Source organism: Hippoglossus hippoglossus, chromosome 14, assembly GCF_009819705.1.
Source record: "Hippoglossus hippoglossus isolate fHipHip1 chromosome 14, fHipHip1.pri, whole genome shotgun sequence".
Classification (NCBI taxonomy): domain Eukaryota; kingdom Metazoa; phylum Chordata; class Actinopteri; order Pleuronectiformes; family Pleuronectidae; genus Hippoglossus; species Hippoglossus hippoglossus.
The window spans coordinates 13,367,038-13,386,471 of NC_047164.1; the positions used below are offsets into that span (position 1 = coordinate 13,367,038).

The following is a 19,434-nucleotide window of genomic DNA, read 5'->3' on the forward strand; positions in this document are numbered from 1 at the left end:
TATTAGAAATGTGGATGCATCAAAAAGGGAGTCTAAGATATTTAGTTTTTGGTATTATATAGTTTAATCCAACATGTAATATTCTGGCCTTTTACCATTGTAATATAATATACTGATAACATCACTGTACAAAGGAATACATGCTATTTGTGAATGTATGAAATGTATAAAAATCAAACCATAATTTACATTGAATATTTTCTCATAAAATACATAAATCACTGCTTAATTTACATTATATACATGTATTTCAAAATAAGAGCCATTCTTAGACAGTGTGTTCTGTCCTTTGTGGATCAGGAGGCTTGTTGGGCTCTGTACTGTCTGTTGATCTCATTGAGGACCACGTCCATGTTGGGCTCTTCGTCTGCTGTGATTGTTCGGTCTTCAAATGGGCTGCCTGTAACACAACACTGCTGTCATTACCTCTAATAAAAGTGTCTAGCTATATAATAGCTATATCCCCAATAAGGAGCTGTTTGAAAGACAAATGAAAATTATGTCAGCACAAAATATGTTTGAACAACATTTTCAAGGTTCAGTGTGTAGAAACATCTAGTGGTGAAGTTGTCATAAAAACTCAAAAGATCTTTAGTTTGTCCAGTTTGGGATACTGTAAAAAACATGGTGGACTCGGTAGAAAGGGTCCTCTCCCAATGTAAATATATATAAATGTACACCAATATCCTAATTTTCTGTGGATATTGGTGTAATATAAGATAATGTTAAAGTCAATCGTCAACACGTCAAATCAAGGCTACAGTAGAAATATTTAAATAAGCTACAGCAATATACAAAACTTATTTAGACATAATATGGTTGGAGTAAGGTCCTGCTGTAAAAACCAACCAAAACATACAGTAAGTGTTTTAATGACTAAACCTGTCGTAGTCAAGTGGCTCTGACGCAAAACACCTCAATTCTCTTCACTCACCGATGCCCTGAGTCGGCTCTGTTGTGGGTTGTGGTGTGTTGTGGACGAGAAAAGAGGAGCTGGATGAGTTGTTGGACTGGGACGACTGAGACGAGTGAAGGGACGTCAGTCTGGTCACTGACGACCTCTTCGTAGTCTTCTGTGTCGCATTACGACTCCATTCTGGGAAGACAAAGTTCACAAGATGTTGTAGATATTATGTTGTTGCTCTATGCCACTGGATCCCCCTTTTGTGTTTCTCCCTGAGGTTTCGGTGTTGTTTTGGTAGTTTCTCCTCTCCGATGTCAAGGGTTAAGGACAGAGGATGTACAGATTGTTAAACCCTAAGAGGCAAATGATTTGTGAATATGAGCAATACAAATAAAAATGTATTCGATTTTGATTTGACGATATGAAATGTGACATCAGAGTTCAATGTGTCATTACTCCCTGCAACCATGCAAATAATGGCCTAGACTTTGAAAGAGCAGATGTTCACATGTAACGGAATCAGGAATCAGACATCGTACATGAGCACTGAAAACGTAAAGGCTAGATTACAGCCAGAATGGTGGATCTGTGGAATGGAAAGTGAACATGTCTAACCTGAGTTCTCTGCCAGTCTCATTTTGCCGCAGCACAGGTACATCCTCCACTGCCTCCTCACGTTTTCCTTCACTGCGCAGTGGAACACAAATATAAAGAAACCTGCAAAAACAGAAGCATCTTTTAAAGGCCACAGCAAATCTTTTTCACAGTGTGCAGCACAATGTCATTAGACGTACTGCTACTGGATACAGACACAATTGTCTTTTCCTCTAGGGGTCAGTTAGATATGTATTTAGGTTTTACTGAAAACTGCCAGTGTGCATAAAGTCCATTATTACTAGATACTGCTCTACATATATATAGTTTTATATAATTCCCAAGGTGAGTGCTATAAGATTAAAATCTTACTTAAGAAGAGATTGTTGACCATTAACCAGGAGGTTGGTGGTTTGACTCCTGGCACCTCCAGTCAACATTAAATTTCCCACGGTATCTGTGCTGGTTGTGTTTGAATTGTGTGTGATAGAAAAAGCACTTTAAAGGCCCTGAATGAATGTGGGTGTGAATTGGTGAGTGTTAACATGTGTAACATTTTGAGTGGTCGATAAGATCGGAGTTTTATAAACACAGTCCATTTACCATTTATCACAAATTATTTTTATTGCGGGTTTAAACGACTGTTGTCAGATTGACTTTAAAAGGCTCAAAGGCCGAACACACAATCAGACAAAGGTGTTTTTTGTAAAAGTGTTTGTTGAGTTCCGAGCTGGACTCCAGGCAGAGTGAAAGTAGCCGAGCAGATCCTGCAGGTTTGGTGCAAGTGATGATGTATAAGTTAGAGATGGAGTAGATTATAATAGCTCATCACCGTGCAACCCATTTGGGTAAATAACAATGAGTCCCAGAGAAAGTTGGTGCTTTAGTATATTGATTCAAAAAAGTATAAAATGCTAAAATGTAATGATAAACTGTGATGTGAACCCCCACCTTGCAAGGAGTTGAAGATGGCAAAGAGGTACATGAACGCCAGGTTCACGGGCCCCCAGGCGAAGAAGGCGAAGCCCCAAGTGAGGCCCAGGAGGATGGTTATCCCCACCAAACTGCGCACATCCTGCAGCGTGGTGCGGTGCTGCATGTTGTGTGGGTTCTGCCTCTTTATGCGACACAGCTGCACCAACACCACAACGAACATGGCGACGTTGAAGAGGAAAACGGCGCAGAAATACGCCACCACGGCGACGTAGAAGGCGGTGTCGTTTTTCAGCCAGCAGCTGTGGGAGAAGACAGGAGAGAGTCAACGGGTTTGATATTTGTGTTGTGCTGTTTTAATTTCACATGTTTTGGTATTTGTTGAGCATTTTTTACGTTGTGTCGAAAAACTCACAAGCTATCAGGAGGGCGGTCAGGAAACTTTCCATAGGAGACAAGACCATAGTTATCTTTGTCAACAGCGATCACGATGATGACTACGATCATTGGGATGCCCCAGCCGGCAAACGAGAACCTCAGCATGTAGTGCGATATGTAGTTGTTGAAGACCTTGACGAGGGCCAGGTACATGTGGACAGACTCAAGTCCCATCCAGGTGAAGGAAACCAGCAGGAAGTAGTGAAGGAACCAGGCGGTGGAGATGCAGAGGCCCACGGCCTCTGGGTAGAGCGCCAGCCAAGCATCAATCAGGAAGACGAGGTTCAGCAGCAGCAGAGCCAGACACAACTGGATCAGGATTTTGGATGGAATGTCCTTACGCAACTTCCTGCAGGGATTAAATGGTGTAGACGATTTGAAATATGCATTTATCATAAATATCTGCACCTACTTTGTAGTACTTTGAATGTAGCACATTCTTTCACTTAAACCATGAATGAGTATTTAAAAAAATAGTACAACTTGAAGGTAATATGTTTTGTGAGGCCGCAGTGACCTTGATCTTTGACCTTTAACCACCCATAATTTATCAGTTAATCTTGGACTCTAAGTGAAAACTTGACCTTAATATATTGGATTCTCTTCAGGCGTTCTTGAGATAACGAGTTCACAAGGCAAAAAATTGATTTTCTGAGGTCACAGCGACCTTCACCTTTGGCTTTTGACCACCAGAATCAAATCATCTCAAGTCAAGTATTCATGTCAAATTTGAAGAAGTTTCCTGAAAGCGTTGGGATGGACAAGCCATAAACAAATGCCTTTGGCCACTGTCGCTGGCGCAGAGGCATAAAAAGCCAAGTGCTTCAACAGCAATTATCAAAGTGTGGATGTGTGTTATTTATGTAATGGCTCTGAATACACACCCAAACGCCAAGTAGGTGAGGAGGGTGATAGACAAGAAGATGGCAGAGATTCCGCAGCCAATGTATGTGATGAAGGTGAGGATGGTGGCCTGGAGAGGATCGGTTAAATGTTGTCTGGAAAGGTCCTGTTTGAAAAACAACAGGAGAAAAACACAGAGAAGTTACAGGGGTGACGTTTTATCAGCAAACAAAAAGATGCATGAGAATGAGTTCGAAAATGGATCATCTCCTCACCAGCAGGATTGCAAAACTGGTTAAATGGTTGCAGCCACAGGTTGTCATGTTGTCGGTGCTGTTCAGGACAGAGCAGCCGCTTTCGTTCCAACCACCTGACCCATCTGTTGGGTAAAAAAGAGATTTTCATATTATATTTGTTTATATTCACGTAATTTTCTAATTGTTAAAAAAGATCAAGAGAACCTTACTATTAAATGCAAAGTCCCAGAAAACACACACGGCCTTGAAATCATCCTGTAGTTTGGGAAAAGGCACAAGAGCATTTATCAGTTTACAGCCTCTAACGGGACCTGATGTTGGGAGGGACAGTGTTTGAAAACAGACTCACAGGAATTGGTTCTTTGTTCCTCAAGTGAATCACAACATTGTCCTTCAGTCCTGTGATGGACAGGTTGGCCACACTCGCTCCCAGGATCCCACTGTTAAGTTTGCGTTCACCCAAAGATCTGTCCTGTGAGGCCGTTTGGAGACAACACACATTATCACTCTGGAAAAACTTTTTTTTTTTTAATGTGAAAGTCAAAAGAAAATGCATCACTTCAGTTTAAAGCACTAAACCTGAAATATAATATATACTAGAATTACCGCTCAGTGGTTGTATGCTTCCATTAACCAGTGCAGTTTAAGCCGACATACATTTTCCAGACTCATATGAGGTCACCGTGACCTTTGACATTTGACCACTGAAATCTAATGGCTTAATCTGACAACTAGTCAAAATTTGAAGAAATTCCCAAAAGGCAGTGTTGAGATACCAAGAGGCCAAAAACATGTTTGCGCGACGAAGGTGACTTTGACCTTTGACCTAATCAGTTCATACTTGATTCCAAGTGAACATTCGTACTAAACCTGAAGAAAATTCCCTCAAGGATTTGTTGTGATATTGCCTTCACAGGACCAAAAATTGGTTTTGTGAGGTCACAGTGACGTTGACCTTTGACCATCAAAATCTAATCAGGTCATCTATGAGTCTAATACAACATTTTTTTTACCAAATTTGAGGAAAGTCCCTGAAGGTGTTCTTGAGAAATGGTGTTCACAAACAAACATAATTCCTCCAGCCAATGGCTGTCACCACCAGCACGGAGGCGTTAACAACCAAGGTGATAAGAGTGACAAATATCTGTAAGAATCAAAAGAGTCTAAGTTTCCTGTGTCTCCCAGCTCATAATATTTAAGATATATATATGTGAATGGGACATTGGTTGAACGTATAGACCTGGAACACTGTGCTCTTCTGGTAGAAATTGAACTGGACTCGTGAGGCCAGCTGCTGTTGCTCGGTGGTCAGGTCCTGTGTGAGGGTGGGGGGCAGCCTGATGGAGCCCTGAGGGATGGAGGAGTCTGCTCTCACGCTCCTCCTCGACCTGGGATCCCCACGGACCTGCAACACACAGAGAGAGACAGGCTCAACAAACAGATTTTATCACCGTGGACGTTTTTTCACCACTTGTTATTTGGGGCAACTCTTGGCAGTAGCTTTGCGTTACGTGCACAAAAACAAGTGTAATCCAGGAAGGTACCCACAGAAATGACATTAGAAATCATGTTTGAGATTAAAAGAAGTAGGTTGGCAGTCCGGATTTCTGACCTAGTTCACCTTGTGAATGTTTGCAGGCAGAAACAGCAACAGCCTTTCCACATGTGTATAAAATACTGAATGTGGGTGAAATCTAAATGATTTACATGAGTTTTAGGGAACTCGTTCTTTATAATTTGTTTGCAAATATTAAGTATGTACACGTTATGAGAACAATTTTTAGTCATTAACAGCATTATGAAACTATCAGGGTAAAAGACAGCACACTATTTTACTTAAAAAGCCAGAACCAGAACTTTGTTCCACTTCAATATCCCAGTAAGTCCAGTAAATATTCCGCTGGTGATGTAAGAACAATAAAACACCACATTCAGATGGTATATTATAAAGTGAAATGTTAATCGTGCCATACCAGTACATTAGTGGGGTCTGAGATGGAAAAAAACGTTTCCTGAAAGTTGCTGCCATCTGCTGGTTTTACAGACAAAGCCACGGCCGAGGCCAAGAGGGTCTCAGCCTGATCGTCGAGGACCAGCTTCAACCCCACTGTGTCAATGATATCTATAATCCTGATGAAACAGAGAGGAAATGTTACTGTCCACAGTAGCAATTAATCTACTATTCACTGAGCCAGTTCAGTTATACTGGTTCCCAACCCCTGGGCCCCAGACCTGCTCCAGGTCACACTATGAGGAATATGTGATCTGGTGAATAAAGCAGCACACAGTTTTTAATGGGGTATTTTTATGGTAGAAATATGTTGAACTTTAGAATTAAATGGGATCATTAGTTCACATAAGATCTTTGTAAGGAGACAATAATAGGATGTGGAGGACGATTAATCTCCAATTACAGCTACTCTGTTCCCCTCGGTTGGGCTGACAGGTGGGACAAGATTATAACTTATTGGTTTATGATAAATATCTTGTGCAGACAAGATAAGTAACAAAATGTATATTCGTCTCCAATGACCTCAGTTGCACCCAGCCACTGTGATGGAGAGATATCATCTTATCAAGGTGTGTTTCCTATTGATTATATAGACTGTGATAGCCCGCCATATTCTAATTTGTCCCGCCACAGTTTCATTATGCACCAAAACATTTTTTTACACGCTCTGGCCCAAAATGTTTTTTACTGTCCATGCAGACAGACCTCATAATTTCGGCTGCAGTTGTGGCATGCAGTGCAGTTCTCTCTCCCACATGAATAAAATCCAACTCATCTTTCACTTTTTAGACTGTGAACCTGTCATTCAAAATACCCCATTACCACCATAGATTGAATCAATTCGGTGGGAAACTTGCTGCTCTTGCACATGACTCGACATCGTCATCAGCAGGAATCATTTGTTGCACAGACATTAACGTAAAGTTCAAGTTCAATCCCAGTCATGTCATGTCATTTCTCTAGCAGTGTAAAATGTGTCAGAGAATGTTAAATAAATCCACCTGCTGGAGGAGTCGGCCAGCGTCTCAGCAGAAGCACCCAGCAGATTGCTGACAATGTGGACGGAGCTGTTTCCCAGAGCCAGGCTGACGGTCGGCCCTGACAAAAGATCCTGCAGCTGAGACACCAGCTGATCCACCTGGCTGGAGTTCAGGTTGGCCACGTTTCTGGTCAGCTCCAGCAGCGCGTCGGCCTGTCTTTCAGCTGCAGTCAACAAAATGCAGACGGGATACTTTAATGATGCCGTAATAATGTAAACTTGGATGTTTAAAGTGATTCAACAGTGCTGAGGTGATCACAAACCTGACTCAGTTGTGTTGACATTTGTTGTGGTGGTGGTGGCGTTGGGGGTTGTTGTCACTGTGACATTAGGAGTGGTTGTGATTGTGTTGAGAGTTGTTGTCACCGTGACATTAGGAGTGGTTGTGGTTGTGGTTGTGTTGAGGGTTGTTGTCACCGTGACATTAGGAGTGGTTGTGGTTGTGTTGAGGGTTGTTGTCACTGTGACATTAGCAGAGGTGGTTGTGTTGAGGGTTGTTGTCACTGTGACATTAGGAGTGGTTGTGGTGTTGTTGAGGGTTGTCACTGTGACATTAGGAGTGGTTGTGGTTGTGTTGAGGGTTGTTGTCACTGTGACATTAGGAGTGGTTGTGGTGTTGTTGAGGGTTGTTGTCACCGTGACATTAGGAGTGGTGGTGGTGGTGTTGACTGTTGTCACTGTGACATTAGCAGTGGTTGTGGTGTTGTTGAGGGTTGTTGTCACTGTGACATTAGGAGTGGTGGTGGTGGTGTTGACTGTTGTCACTGTGACATTAGCAGTGGTTGTGGTGTTGTTGAGGGTTGTTGTCACTGTGACATTAGGAGTGGTGGTGGTGGTGTTGACTGTTGTCACCGTGACATTAGCAGTGGTTGTGGTGTTGTTGAGGGTTGTTGTCACTGTGACATTAGCAGTGGTGGTGGTGTTGCTGAGGGGTTCAGCAGTCGTGTTCAGTGGGGATGAGGTTGCGTTCACAGTCGTGGTGGTGTTTGGTTGCACGGTCGTCACGTTCGGGCCGTCACACCGTTCATCCAGCTCCACGACCACATTTTTCCCATTTTGACTATTAAGAAAAAAGGGCAAATTGAAATCTAACAGAGAAAATACTTGTAAGCGTTTAAAATCCGCTGTAACATTTTGATGTTGTAGAAATCGTACAAACCAGGTGAGGTTGACAGACTCTTCTGTTGCCTTACAAAACGTGGCAGGCTTTAGGCTACTCTTCTCCCATGTGAACTGGGACATCAGTGGATCCTCACTGGCATTTGAATTCCCACATATTGCTGCATGACATTTCAGATAACACATAAATGAGGACTTTTACATGATACATCTGTTTCTTTTTTCTTGACTGTATGAGGTGATTTTGAATGGACTTGTTGCCCTATGGTTATGTAATATACACACCTACTCGAGTCACCTGTCCATTAAAACTGATGTGTTCATTGGACGCAAACCTATTGGTCACCGCTGCCGACACGTTGCAGATCGGAACCTCACGAGCAAAGCTTACAATCACTTTGCAGCTTTGAAGACTGGAATAAAAAGAAAAAGTCAGAGGTGCACAGATGTTTCAGTCACAGTTAAAATGCTGCACCAGAACATATGATGTGTTGTGTTTTTAAAATGATTACTTACCTTGCTCCTGTGCTTTCACAGATCAGTTGCACATCCTGTGTAGAAATGTCAATTTTAGTCATCTCAAGTGATTGTATATAATTTATATAGATTATCATTTGTTTTGTGTGCTTAAGCAAAATGAACAAAGTGTCATAAGTTGTATTTATGTGGACAATATGGCAGGATTATACATTTGATCAGTTTTGCTCATAGACTGTATATAAACATGGTGACGAGGCATTAATTCAAATATTCATAAAACTCAGAATGATGATGTGTTGCTGGCTGATTACATTGTATCCTGATGACATGAGGGACCAAGGACATGGAAACCTGCAAAGGAACATTGCAAATATTAGGAGTTATTTTTCATTTCATAAAAATCAATGTATTCTTATATAGTTTGGTCTGTATATAAATGAAGAATGGCAAAATTTACTCTGTAGCTGGAGAGCAGATTGGTGCGGCTTGTATTTTAGAAACCTGTAAAAAACACATCACAGTTTGATGCAATAAGAATTTAACTTTTGAATATATAAAGTAAAGACAAATACTGAAACATAAATTCATGCGTGTATGTATGCTCTGTGTGTGCACGGGAACTTACCTTGGAATAGACATATGAATTGTTCACCTTTGGACTCTGTATGAATATCTGAAAAGTGTAGTATGCATCTAAAAACAAAGAAGAAAAGGTAACTTGTAAAAAGCTTTCAGTTTAGATCTAGATAATAATCTGGTGGTTTAGTTATCTGATAAAACACGAACCAGCTTTGTTGCAATACGCTGAGCAGCTGCAGTTCTTCTCTATTTCTGAAACCGAAGTCAAATCAAATTAGTTCACCGTATCAGTGTTTACAGAACGACAGTATAACACTGATTTTAAGTCCGTCATCAGCATTTAACCAATGTTGACGATATTTTGTCACATTACAGCATTATTTTAAATTTGACTCAAGAGGCACAAACACTTGAAGTTGGAGATTGTGTCACAACATCTCCCAGTTTCCACTCTTACTTAGCTGTAGCTTCGTATTTACCACGTAGACATATGTGGTACCAAGCTTTTCCTCTTACTTCCAGCAAGAAAGTGACAAAGTGTATCTCCCAAAATGTTGCACTGTTTCTTTGAAAGCTTAAAAATAGTCCTGTTACCCTGATACTTATCGCAGCTATCGTGCCCCTTGGGCGAGAGCATAGAGGCGCAAGGTTGTGCGTGCGGGCTGAGGATAACAGCGGACATTTAGGCAAAATTTAGGTTTCGAGTCGAATTTGAATGTCGGGGCTTATGGACACTTGGATGACACCACAGGAGCAGTATGGAGGCATTTTATGTATTTTTTTCTGTGGGTTTTTTTTTACATTTGAAGAAGTGGTCTCCAGTTACTCCAATTGTTGTACTTCAATTTGATGTTAACTTTTATTTTATTTTGTTTGGGCCATGTCATATCTACTAACATGGGGGAGACTGTATCTGTACTCATACCAGCCACCAGGAGGCGGTGGAGCTGATCTGGCTGTCATGACATCTACCTTTACAGTCTATTGTGCCAGTCAGGCCATGCACAGGGAGAAGGAAACACATGGGCAGCAGGTACTGTCATGGCTGACAGCAAAGAGGAAGTTGGTTGCTGCTGCTCCCACAAGTGGATACAAGTCTTTTTTGTTCCAATGAAATAGAAACCGGTTATGTAAAACCCTGGAGGATGCCTGGTCGAGTTTGTTTGGCCAATAAGCAGCTTTCAAGAGAAACAAAGTGTTACAGGTAAGTTCATAGGTGAGAAGCTGAAACCTCATTTAGAAGGAGGGTTTGTGAAGGAGCCTTGTTGCTGCTTTTGTTGAATAAAAAGTGTCAGATCGTGTGGAAGAACTGTCACAGAGAGAGATTTACTGAAACATGGCACAAGATGCTTGTAAAACACTGATGGACCCTGCAAGAAATGTTCAGTCTCTCTGGTCTATGAAACAAACAACAACTGATATAACACATACAACCCACCCAGACATTTTGTTGTGTGTGCTGTTTTTATATGAGGAAGGAATCACTGTCTGTGCAAAGTCCATGCAGGATTTTACCAAACGTGAGGATTTGTTTCAAAAAGTTATTTTAGCCAGAACCAGCCTTCATCATCATCATCATCATCATCTGACATCAGACGCGTCATCAAAGAGAAGCAGTTGGTTAGTGTGATGTATGTGTTCAATATTTTAGTGTGGGCCGCAAAGGATGTTATAAAAACAAAATGGCTCTTAATAGAAGAAAAGTTCATAATTTACCCAAAACCTGTTGAAATTTATTTTTTGCTCTTTGTTAATCGTGTGTGTTATTGTGTGTAGATCTTTGACAAACATCCAAAGTGGTTGAACACTTCCTTTACTCACTTGGTCGACAGATAGTTGAGTTGCCTTGATCTTTCACATATGCATCACTGGACCGCTCACTGGTGAGAGATGAAACCATAGTTGAAGTATGCCTGTTAGACCCATAGACTGTATAAAAAGATATAAAGATGGACGACATGACAGCTCCGCCAAAGTGACGCCAAAGTGTCTTGATTGCCCCCTGGTGGCTGTCTACAGTATAGGTCATAAATACCTTCCTCCTCCATGTTAGCTGATGGGATATGTAGCAAATCAAAATATGTATCAAATTTCTTTTGTGAAAGATGGTGTCTGTCATTTTCAACCTGATTTGATGTGCTCCTTTTCCGCTAAGTCTGGTTTTGATTAGTTAATTGATGCTTTAAAAACAGGGTGAAACATCATGATTGACAGCTGAGACTGACTCGCGATTGGTCGAGGTCTGACTCTGGCATTGCTTGTATCTTCGTGTGGTGGAAACGTTTTGTCCACCTTTTATATAGAGTCTATGACAGCCCCCCCAAAAACCTCATGAAATGTTTTTAAAATGCACAGGCAGTACTGTAAATTGACCTTGAAAGAAAAACACTCATTTTAGAATATATTCAAGCATCACTGTACTCTGGTGTTTCTTGTTTTTGTTGTTCATTTTTTGAACAAGTTGGGAAGTGATGAAAACAGAATCTTTATAAATACAGAGGGTCTTACCACGATGCACTGCCTGGACCGTTGTAAATGCACCTGTTTTTCTCAAGTGGGTTGCAGCCATTTTGCATCGGACCTGTTCAGTGACACATTGGGTTAGTTGCGTTGACTTTTTCGGTTGGTTATTTTGTAACTGATGATTATTCGTCCCTCACCGATTCTATCTGCTGTTTTTCCTACCACCCGGACGTCAGGGGATGTCTTACTGGCCGCACAGAGAATACGGAGGATACAGCATGGAGGCACGGCCTGGCTCAGATGCAGCGTCACGGTACACGTTGTGTTTCTGAGGTAATAGGTCAGTGTTAGCAACAGATACATTGTTTACACTCATTTCACTCAATTGGAAAATAGTGTGTTATTCCACGTACTTTATTGCAGTCTTTTGGCTGCATGAGACCTCAGTTCCCTGTGAAAACAGAAATTAATCTCCATTAACATGATGGTTCCCTTCACACGCTGTGAACTACACATACGTTTAAAAGTTAACTTACTTGAAATAGACCAGTGGTTCTTCTGAGCCTTCTGAAAAGTAAATTGAGACAATGAAGAGCAAGTTTGAGTTAAATCTGCAGTATAGAACTTTTTTAAGAAGTCATCTAATTCGCTTTGTGTGTCTAGTTTAACTGTCTCTGCCTCTGCTTCCGATACATTTTTGCCTGTCACAGAAAAACATGTCAATCATTTTATGACAAATATAAATGCAATTTTGGGGAAATTAGGTACATTTTCATGTGTCATCATTTTGTGACAGTTCAGGTAAGCACAGCGTCAGCTTCTTCTTAAGCCAAGTTTTGATCACAGGAACACATTTCAGACGTTTTAAATATGCATTGTTGCTAGTGCTCGTCTACTTTCCGATTAACAGCAGCACAATTTGATTCTCCTCTATGTTTGCTGTTGTAGTGTTAGCTCCACTTATAAACAGTGTTTCCATTTAATTACTGCGACTGTGGCAGCCCACCATTTAATTAGTCCCGCCACAGTCTCATAATGATCCAACATTTTTCAGCACAACACATTTTGAGCCACAGTTCTCTCTGGTGAGAGATTTATTTATGAGAGATAAATATATGAACAAAATAATTAATTAATTAATTATTAAATGTAATTGATAAAGAAGTTGTATTAAATCATTCATTCATAATTCATGAATTAGTTTTCTTATTTTACTTAAAGAAATCATTGTTGTGATACCTGGCTGCTGCTACCGGCCCCTTGTTTGAATTCGGATTCGGATTCTGTTTCTTCGGCTTCTTTGTGGTGACGGTTGAAGAAGTTATCGGAGCTGCCATGATGGATTGAGATGTTGTAGCTGTGTTGGTGCTCTTGACCGTTGTTGAAGCTGTAGCAAATGTTGTGTAGTTTTGGGATGTTGCTGCTGCTGTCGTCGTTGGTGTGGTCTCATTTGAAGTGCTCGCAGATGTAGTTTGTGTAGTGGCAGTTGTTGTGTAGTTTTGTGATGTTGCTGCTGCTGTTGTCATTGGTGTCGTCTTATTTGAAGTGCTCGCAGATGTAGTTTGTGTAGTGGCAGTTGTTGTGTAGTTTTGTGATGTTGCTGTTGTCATTGGTGTCGTCTTATTTGAAGTGCTCGCAGATGTAGTTTGTGTAGTGGCAGTTGTTGTTGTGTAGTTTTGTGATGCTGCTGCTGTCGTCGTTGGTGTCGTCTCATTTGAAGACACGCAGCCCACCATCTTGGCTGTGAACACTTTGTCAAGCTGTAGAAAAAGAACATGATGTTCATTACATTTAATCACAGGATACAAACCGACATCATAAAACTGATACTTTAATAAACAACATGTCGAAAACCTGTTCCCCAACATACCCAGCTCTTGATTTCTGATTCGTTTTTCTTCTGTCCAATGACATCCACAGTGACGTGAAGAAAGTAGGATGCTGTCATAATAAGCAAGGACAGAACATAGTTTGGGGAGACATAATTAAAAAATGATCAAAATCAATGCAGCATTGGATGAGATATTCTTGAATCCAAGAATTTTACAGGGTCCTACGTTTCCCACGATGCAACCAACAGAAACATTTTAGAATGAATTATCACCACTAAGCCAAAACATCATCCACATCCAAAAGCCACAGGGAACACATGTTTTACATTGGCCAAGTTATAGTCTTCATGGCTCAAGTTGATCTTAAAGGGCAGTGTCACATTTTTTCAAACCTCACGTTAGGTTCATGGTTTTTAAACAGAACAAGGAGTCAACCTTTTCACTTACATGACTTCAAAAAGAATCTCCTCGCCAGCACTACGGAACATCTGGCCATATGTCAGTATTGGATGCAAAAATATGCAGCTCTCATTTATTGTCTAAAACTACAATATAAAACTACTAATTTCTAAAATATTAAAAGTGGCCGTGGTCCATGTGTGACCAGCAGTGATCAGAACTTGTCACGACCAGTTGTGGTTTGTGGTTGAAATAGACGATTGGCCTGTTCTGTGGCCAGATGTTTGAACTGGAGTAGAAGTGACTCTGACAGCTTCAGTAAGTTTACCTGAGGTCGGTGCAGCTGCTGTAGAGGGGGTCAGAGGAGAAAACGGAGCAGCGGAGGTGGAATTACAGGAAGTTTCACCTGATGGAAGAAAAGCGTTTCGTCAGTCTGCACAGAAACAAATGACAAAGATGATATGTACACTTCAACATGACTTCAGTTTCATAGTGACGGATGTGACCCCCCCCGATGGAAGACACTGGACATCCTGACAATGTTTAATGGACCAGATTCAACACGTTCAAATTTCTAAATCCTGTGATGGACAAACTGACCTTTGACCTCACACTGGTCATCTTTGAGTCTAAGTGAAGGATTGTGCCAGATGGGTGTTCCTGATATATCACATTCACAATATGAGGACCTTTGACCATCGAATATTAATCAGTTCATCCATGAGTTAAATTGGAAATTTGTAAACAAAACGGGGCAGATGGACAACCCGAAAACATAAGGCCTCCGGTCCCTGGCTGTCACTGAATAAAAACAAACAAACAAAGAAAAATAAACTGAAATACAAATAAATTGATATATTAAATAGATAAATAAAATATAGGATTTCTATTTATTCCATTTGGTATCACCCTGGCACACAGTGATACTTCAAAAAAAACTTGAAAGTTCAAATCTAGGTTGCCTAACATGGTCGAGAGGCCCAGGTAGACATTATGCGACACACTATCATTATATTTTCCACTTTGTTGAAGGAAGAGGCTTCTCTGATTAGGAAAGAGATAGTAGACTAGACTGACAGGTTACTGTAATAAATTATAATAACACGTGTTTGTGGGTGTGTGCGTGTTGGTTACAGTTTAAGAATAGAGTTCTTGCTCCATTGTCTGTAGACAACCTTTTTTTGAACTGTCACGGCTGATGTCAGTCCTCACCTGTGAGCAGGACGACCAGTAGTATCTGCAGCCAGTGCAGGTGTCTGACACGCGAACCAGGATTCCTCATTCTGTAACAAGTCGCAAATAAAATAAATTAAAACATTTTTCAAATTTGTATTTCCTTGCCCGCAATATAAAATGTCAAGTTTAAGCTTCACTGTAGTGACGTCTGGCGATTCTCACACCTATTCATTTATGACAGTCAAAGAAAAGCGTCACAATGAGTCATACGAAAAACTCGAGGAACACCTTTGCCTTATCACGCCCATGCTAATGAACGCTGTACGTCCATGATTATATGTGTTTTTCTTCTTCTCAGCTCATTGTGTCCATCAACCTTATCTCGTAAAGTCCTGTAGAAGTCAATAGCGCCAAATTAAACACTTGAATACATTCCAGTTCAGACACACCTTTAGGTTAAAAGAAAACATCAGAACAAAGACATAACCTTTCTCTCAGCTGTGGCGAACGGTTGAGCAGAAATACAACACGCTGTACTCTTTAGAGACATGAGTTTCCACCAGCTCAGAACGTTTTTATGTAAAACTAAATGATACTCTCAAATATTATCACAAAATAATATCTCAAAACCTACACAAGCTGTTCAAAAGTACTAATGTAAAATTAAACCAATCTATCCACTTGATATTACGAAGGGAACGAGGGAGAGAAGTCACCTCCAGAAAGGTTAAGACAAAGTAATGTTTTATCCCAAAGTGATAAAGATTGAGCAAAAAGAACAATGTTGCCTTGCTCAATAAATCCAGATGTCCTGCTTTAGTGTACAGGTGTAGGTAGACAGGTAGTTTGTAGGTTGAATCCACTGATCTGCCCTTCATGGGGAAGTTCTCTACATCACTGTACCACATTGTATCAGGTGCATCCTCTTCTCTGATCCTCAACATATTATCAATAGCTTAGTAAAATAATAAAACAAGATAATAGGACAAAAACATTCAAAGGTTTTAAATGTGATTTGAAACTATAGTTAGAGGTTCAAGATTTTAAAAATCTTGCAATGTTAAAGAAAATAATAATTCCTGTATACGCCCCCTGATCCAGATCCACACCAACATTTAATGGGTTCTTCTCTGACCCACAGCACGTCCTTCTACCAAGTTTAGTGGCAATCTGGTCAGGTTTTTTTGTGTAATCTTGCTGTAAGACAAAATCTAAATGTGATTTGAATCTAGGTTAGAGGTTAAAGATAATGTTCAATGGAATTAATACTTATATCTGTATTTAGATGATCTATCTGGTTGAATAATCCTGAATTCCTAAAAAGTAACTGTGATTCCAAATGAAGAAAAAAGGAGACACATTAACACACACACACACACACACACACACACACACACACACACACACACACACACACACACACACACACACACACACACACACACACACACACACACAAACACACAAACAAAATCCTCAGCTTTACCTCACAGAGACGGCATACGTTTGACAGCATGAAGATCCACCAGAGCAAATCCTGGGAACGTTGACTTTGTCTTCATTTCCATGTAGCATAACGTCCCCTGGGTAAAATCCAAACTTGAAAAAAAAGTCAGACAAACATGAGATTATTTCTTCTGTGAATAGACACAGACCTGGTTATTGATGCTGGCAGGCTGCTGTGTGTGTTCATGCCCAGATCTACAGCTGACACATGCTCGTGTAATGCCAGCCTGACAAGTAACATGTTGCCACTTTACCTTGAGCAAGTCTCTATCAAATGTCCAGCTCCTGTACAGGTAGTTGTTTAGATAAATACCAGACCAGAAAGGTCCACTGTCCTCTACTGTCTGCTGTTATGCAAACACTACTACTGTGGAAGAGGTATTTCCAGATTTAACTCCTTCTTATTTGTCCCACGGTAAAGGTACGCCTCAGGGTGTGTCCCAACCTGGTGAGTGTTGTCACTGATAGACATGACTGTAAACAGGAGTTTCCTGGTTAACACTGCAGGGTTAAAAAAAGAGCCCTGGCATTCAGACATTCACCGTTACGTCAGAAGAAGCCAGGCACTATGTCTAGGTCGTGTTCTGCACCGGCTTTTCAGGACTGTGAGTGGGGAGGAGCTTGTTCCATCGCTCGCCGCCTCATTTATCTCTGTCATTGTTGTGGTGCTCAAACTTGTATTTGACCAGATTGAATACAGCTACACCCTGAAGAGCGAGTGCATTGCAAATAGAAAATCACAGTTGTTTATGGGACGATAAGAAAATGTTGATTAAGTACACTATTAGAATAAATACAAAATAAAAATTGTATAAAAATATAAATCAATAGGCCTCTTCCAGAGGTCAAAAATTGATAAAAGAAAATTCTGATTAATGAAGGAAAGGGATATAGAGTTTTTTGTGCACTAAAGCAGATAAATCTAACGTGTAGTTTATCTTATATCTTCTGAATATTTCCAAATAGATGTGATGATTTGACTTTCCCGCACATTTGATAGTTAGAATCAAGAGTATCGAAAGCTGCTGTTCTTTGTCTGTACACCAGGGGGAGTCCAGAGGGCAGAGAAACCGAGAGGCCTTGATGTGAATGTCCTTATTTTTAATTCAGCTGAGGGTTCGAATACAAAATGATGGCTGGTCAGATCAAAATATCTTCTTTAAAGATCAACAGACTTCGAGTGGCCTCTCTTATCTGTTTGAAATTAGATGTGGGAGGTGGACAGTCTTTATCTGATAAAAAGGACACGTTTATAGGATTTAGTGACATGTAGTGGTGAAGTTGTGCATTACAGCTAAATGAATACCCCACCTCACCTCACGCCTTCTTTTCCAAGCATATGGGAGAAGCTATATTAGCCTTCAGGTAATGTAAGAATGCAAAAGGTCCTCTTTAAAGCCTGTGTTGGGTTTGTCCATACTGGGCTGCTGTAGAAATATGGCGGTACAATTTGGTGGGTTCTGTGGAAGAGGACCTGCTCTCAGGGTTGCCAGGTCTTTGGGTAACCTTTGAAATGTTGCTGCCAGGTTGAATGTCTTTGTCATAGTGATGAATATTATATAACATTTCTGCTAATAATTTCCTCCAAGTCCTACACACTGTACCTTTTAATGATCCTTGTGCATGTTGTCCAGTCATAACCTGTACATCAGTGTTTATGTAGATCTAAAATGATCCACATTGTTACTGGTGCCAGTATGACCCAAATAAATGCATGCCCCTATATTCCTGTTAGTGGAGCTCTGGCGCCACACTGTGGGGGAGGATGCGTTATCATCCTGACACCACAGTGACAATCCAACATCCTGCTGGCCTCATGTGCCGCCGCAGAAGGTTATGCAACTGAGCATAAGTGACGTCACGGCATGTAATCCCCTCTCTCCATGTTTTCTTCTACTTTCCAATCCTCATCCATTCATGTCTATTTTACATAAGTTGGTTTAAAACATTGTCTATTCATGTATTATTGTATAGATTATAATTGTAATGACGAATCTGAATGGGATATTAAAATAGAGTCACTATTGCCAAACGGCGGCATCTATAGAATAAGTAATACCAATATCAATTTATCAAAGTGTAATGTAGAGATAAAAGCCCCTCCCCACAACCAGCACATGGAAGATTACATCCTGAGTCACATGGCATATATCTATCTATATATTATTGTTGTGTATTTTATAATGCATTGTGTGCCTGCTGTGATCTCTGTGTGTGATGTGTCTTTAGCTCTATCGTTTGTGGGGTCATAGTTTAAGTCATGTAGCATTTCTCTTTTTTCTGCTGTAGCGTTGCCATTATTATATAATGTCTCCACAATGTTCGGTAGCCAATCTGGAGTTTTGGTCATTGCTACATTGCAGATGAATCTTAATATAAGTACACAATATTTTCTTAAATTGCTGTTTCCAATGAAAGTGATGAACTTTTAATCCTCAGCTTTAATCCAACATGGACAACAAGCCCTGAAAGTGTTTTTATTTCTTCACATGACTTTGTGTAAGTGTCAGGAGTTGTTTATTTTAGTAGCTGTCTTATCATCATCATCCTGTGAGTATCATTATTTTCTGGCTGTTTTTAGGCTCACGATAGGCTCATGATAGGCTTTAAATTAAATTGATTATGATCTTAAAAAACCTGCAGAAACGCTGTATTATAGAATGTACATATTACATATGTGCTTTAATGTTTTTACTTTTATTTCCTGGCTTGTTTCTTTTCAAGTGTAACATCAACTCACAGCTGACTGCAGATAAAAAGTAGCCTCAGGATTAAATCTGCTCATTTAAATCTCAGTGATGATACTTCAACGCGCCGCCTCTCCTAAATAAAAAAATCAAGCTTTACACAGCTTTAAGAGC

At 40.4% G+C, this 19,434-nt stretch overlaps 1 protein-coding gene across 1 annotated transcript; it reads right to left on the minus strand.

Moving 5' to 3' along the window:
* Nucleotides 1-21: 21 nt before the first annotated feature.
* LOC117774841 (adhesion G-protein coupled receptor G2-like) lies at nucleotides 22-16,983 on the minus strand. The gene is made up of 31 exons (XM_034607501.1): nucleotides 16,828-16,983; nucleotides 16,554-16,666; nucleotides 15,104-15,174; nucleotides 14,220-14,297; nucleotides 13,531-13,601; nucleotides 12,900-13,420; nucleotides 12,197-12,248; nucleotides 12,074-12,111; nucleotides 11,858-11,988; nucleotides 11,706-11,778; nucleotides 11,020-11,077; nucleotides 9,405-9,456; nucleotides 9,244-9,311; nucleotides 9,076-9,119; nucleotides 8,930-8,969; nucleotides 8,655-8,764; nucleotides 8,424-8,551; nucleotides 8,179-8,299; nucleotides 7,283-8,079; nucleotides 6,982-7,183; nucleotides 5,943-6,099; nucleotides 5,210-5,374; nucleotides 4,319-4,441; nucleotides 4,179-4,224; nucleotides 3,988-4,091; nucleotides 3,754-3,878; nucleotides 2,847-3,218; nucleotides 2,450-2,733; nucleotides 1,520-1,621; nucleotides 935-1,096; nucleotides 22-400 (listed from the first exon to the last, which is right to left on the minus strand). Exons 2-31 carry the CDS (start codon nucleotides 16,640-16,642, stop codon nucleotides 297-299), a joined length of 4,488 nt encoding a protein of 1,495 aa, XP_034463392.1. The 5' UTR covers nucleotides 16,643-16,666; nucleotides 16,828-16,983; the 3' UTR covers nucleotides 22-296.
* Between the last annotated feature and the right edge of the window lie 2,451 nt (nucleotides 16,984-19,434).

Coding starts and splice junctions, on each gene's coding strand:
- LOC117774841 (XM_034607501.1), bottom strand. CDS start 16,642: ATGCTACATGGAAATGAAGACAAAGTCAACGTTCCCAGGATTTGCTCT. Junction 12,112..12,196: donor GAACCACTGGTCTATTTCAA/GTAAGTTAACTT, acceptor CTGTTTTCACAG/GGAACTGAGGTCTCATGCAG. Junction 8,300..8,423: donor TGGACAGGTGACTCGAGTAG/GTGTGTATATTA, acceptor AATGTCATGCAG/CAATATGTGGGAATTCAAAT.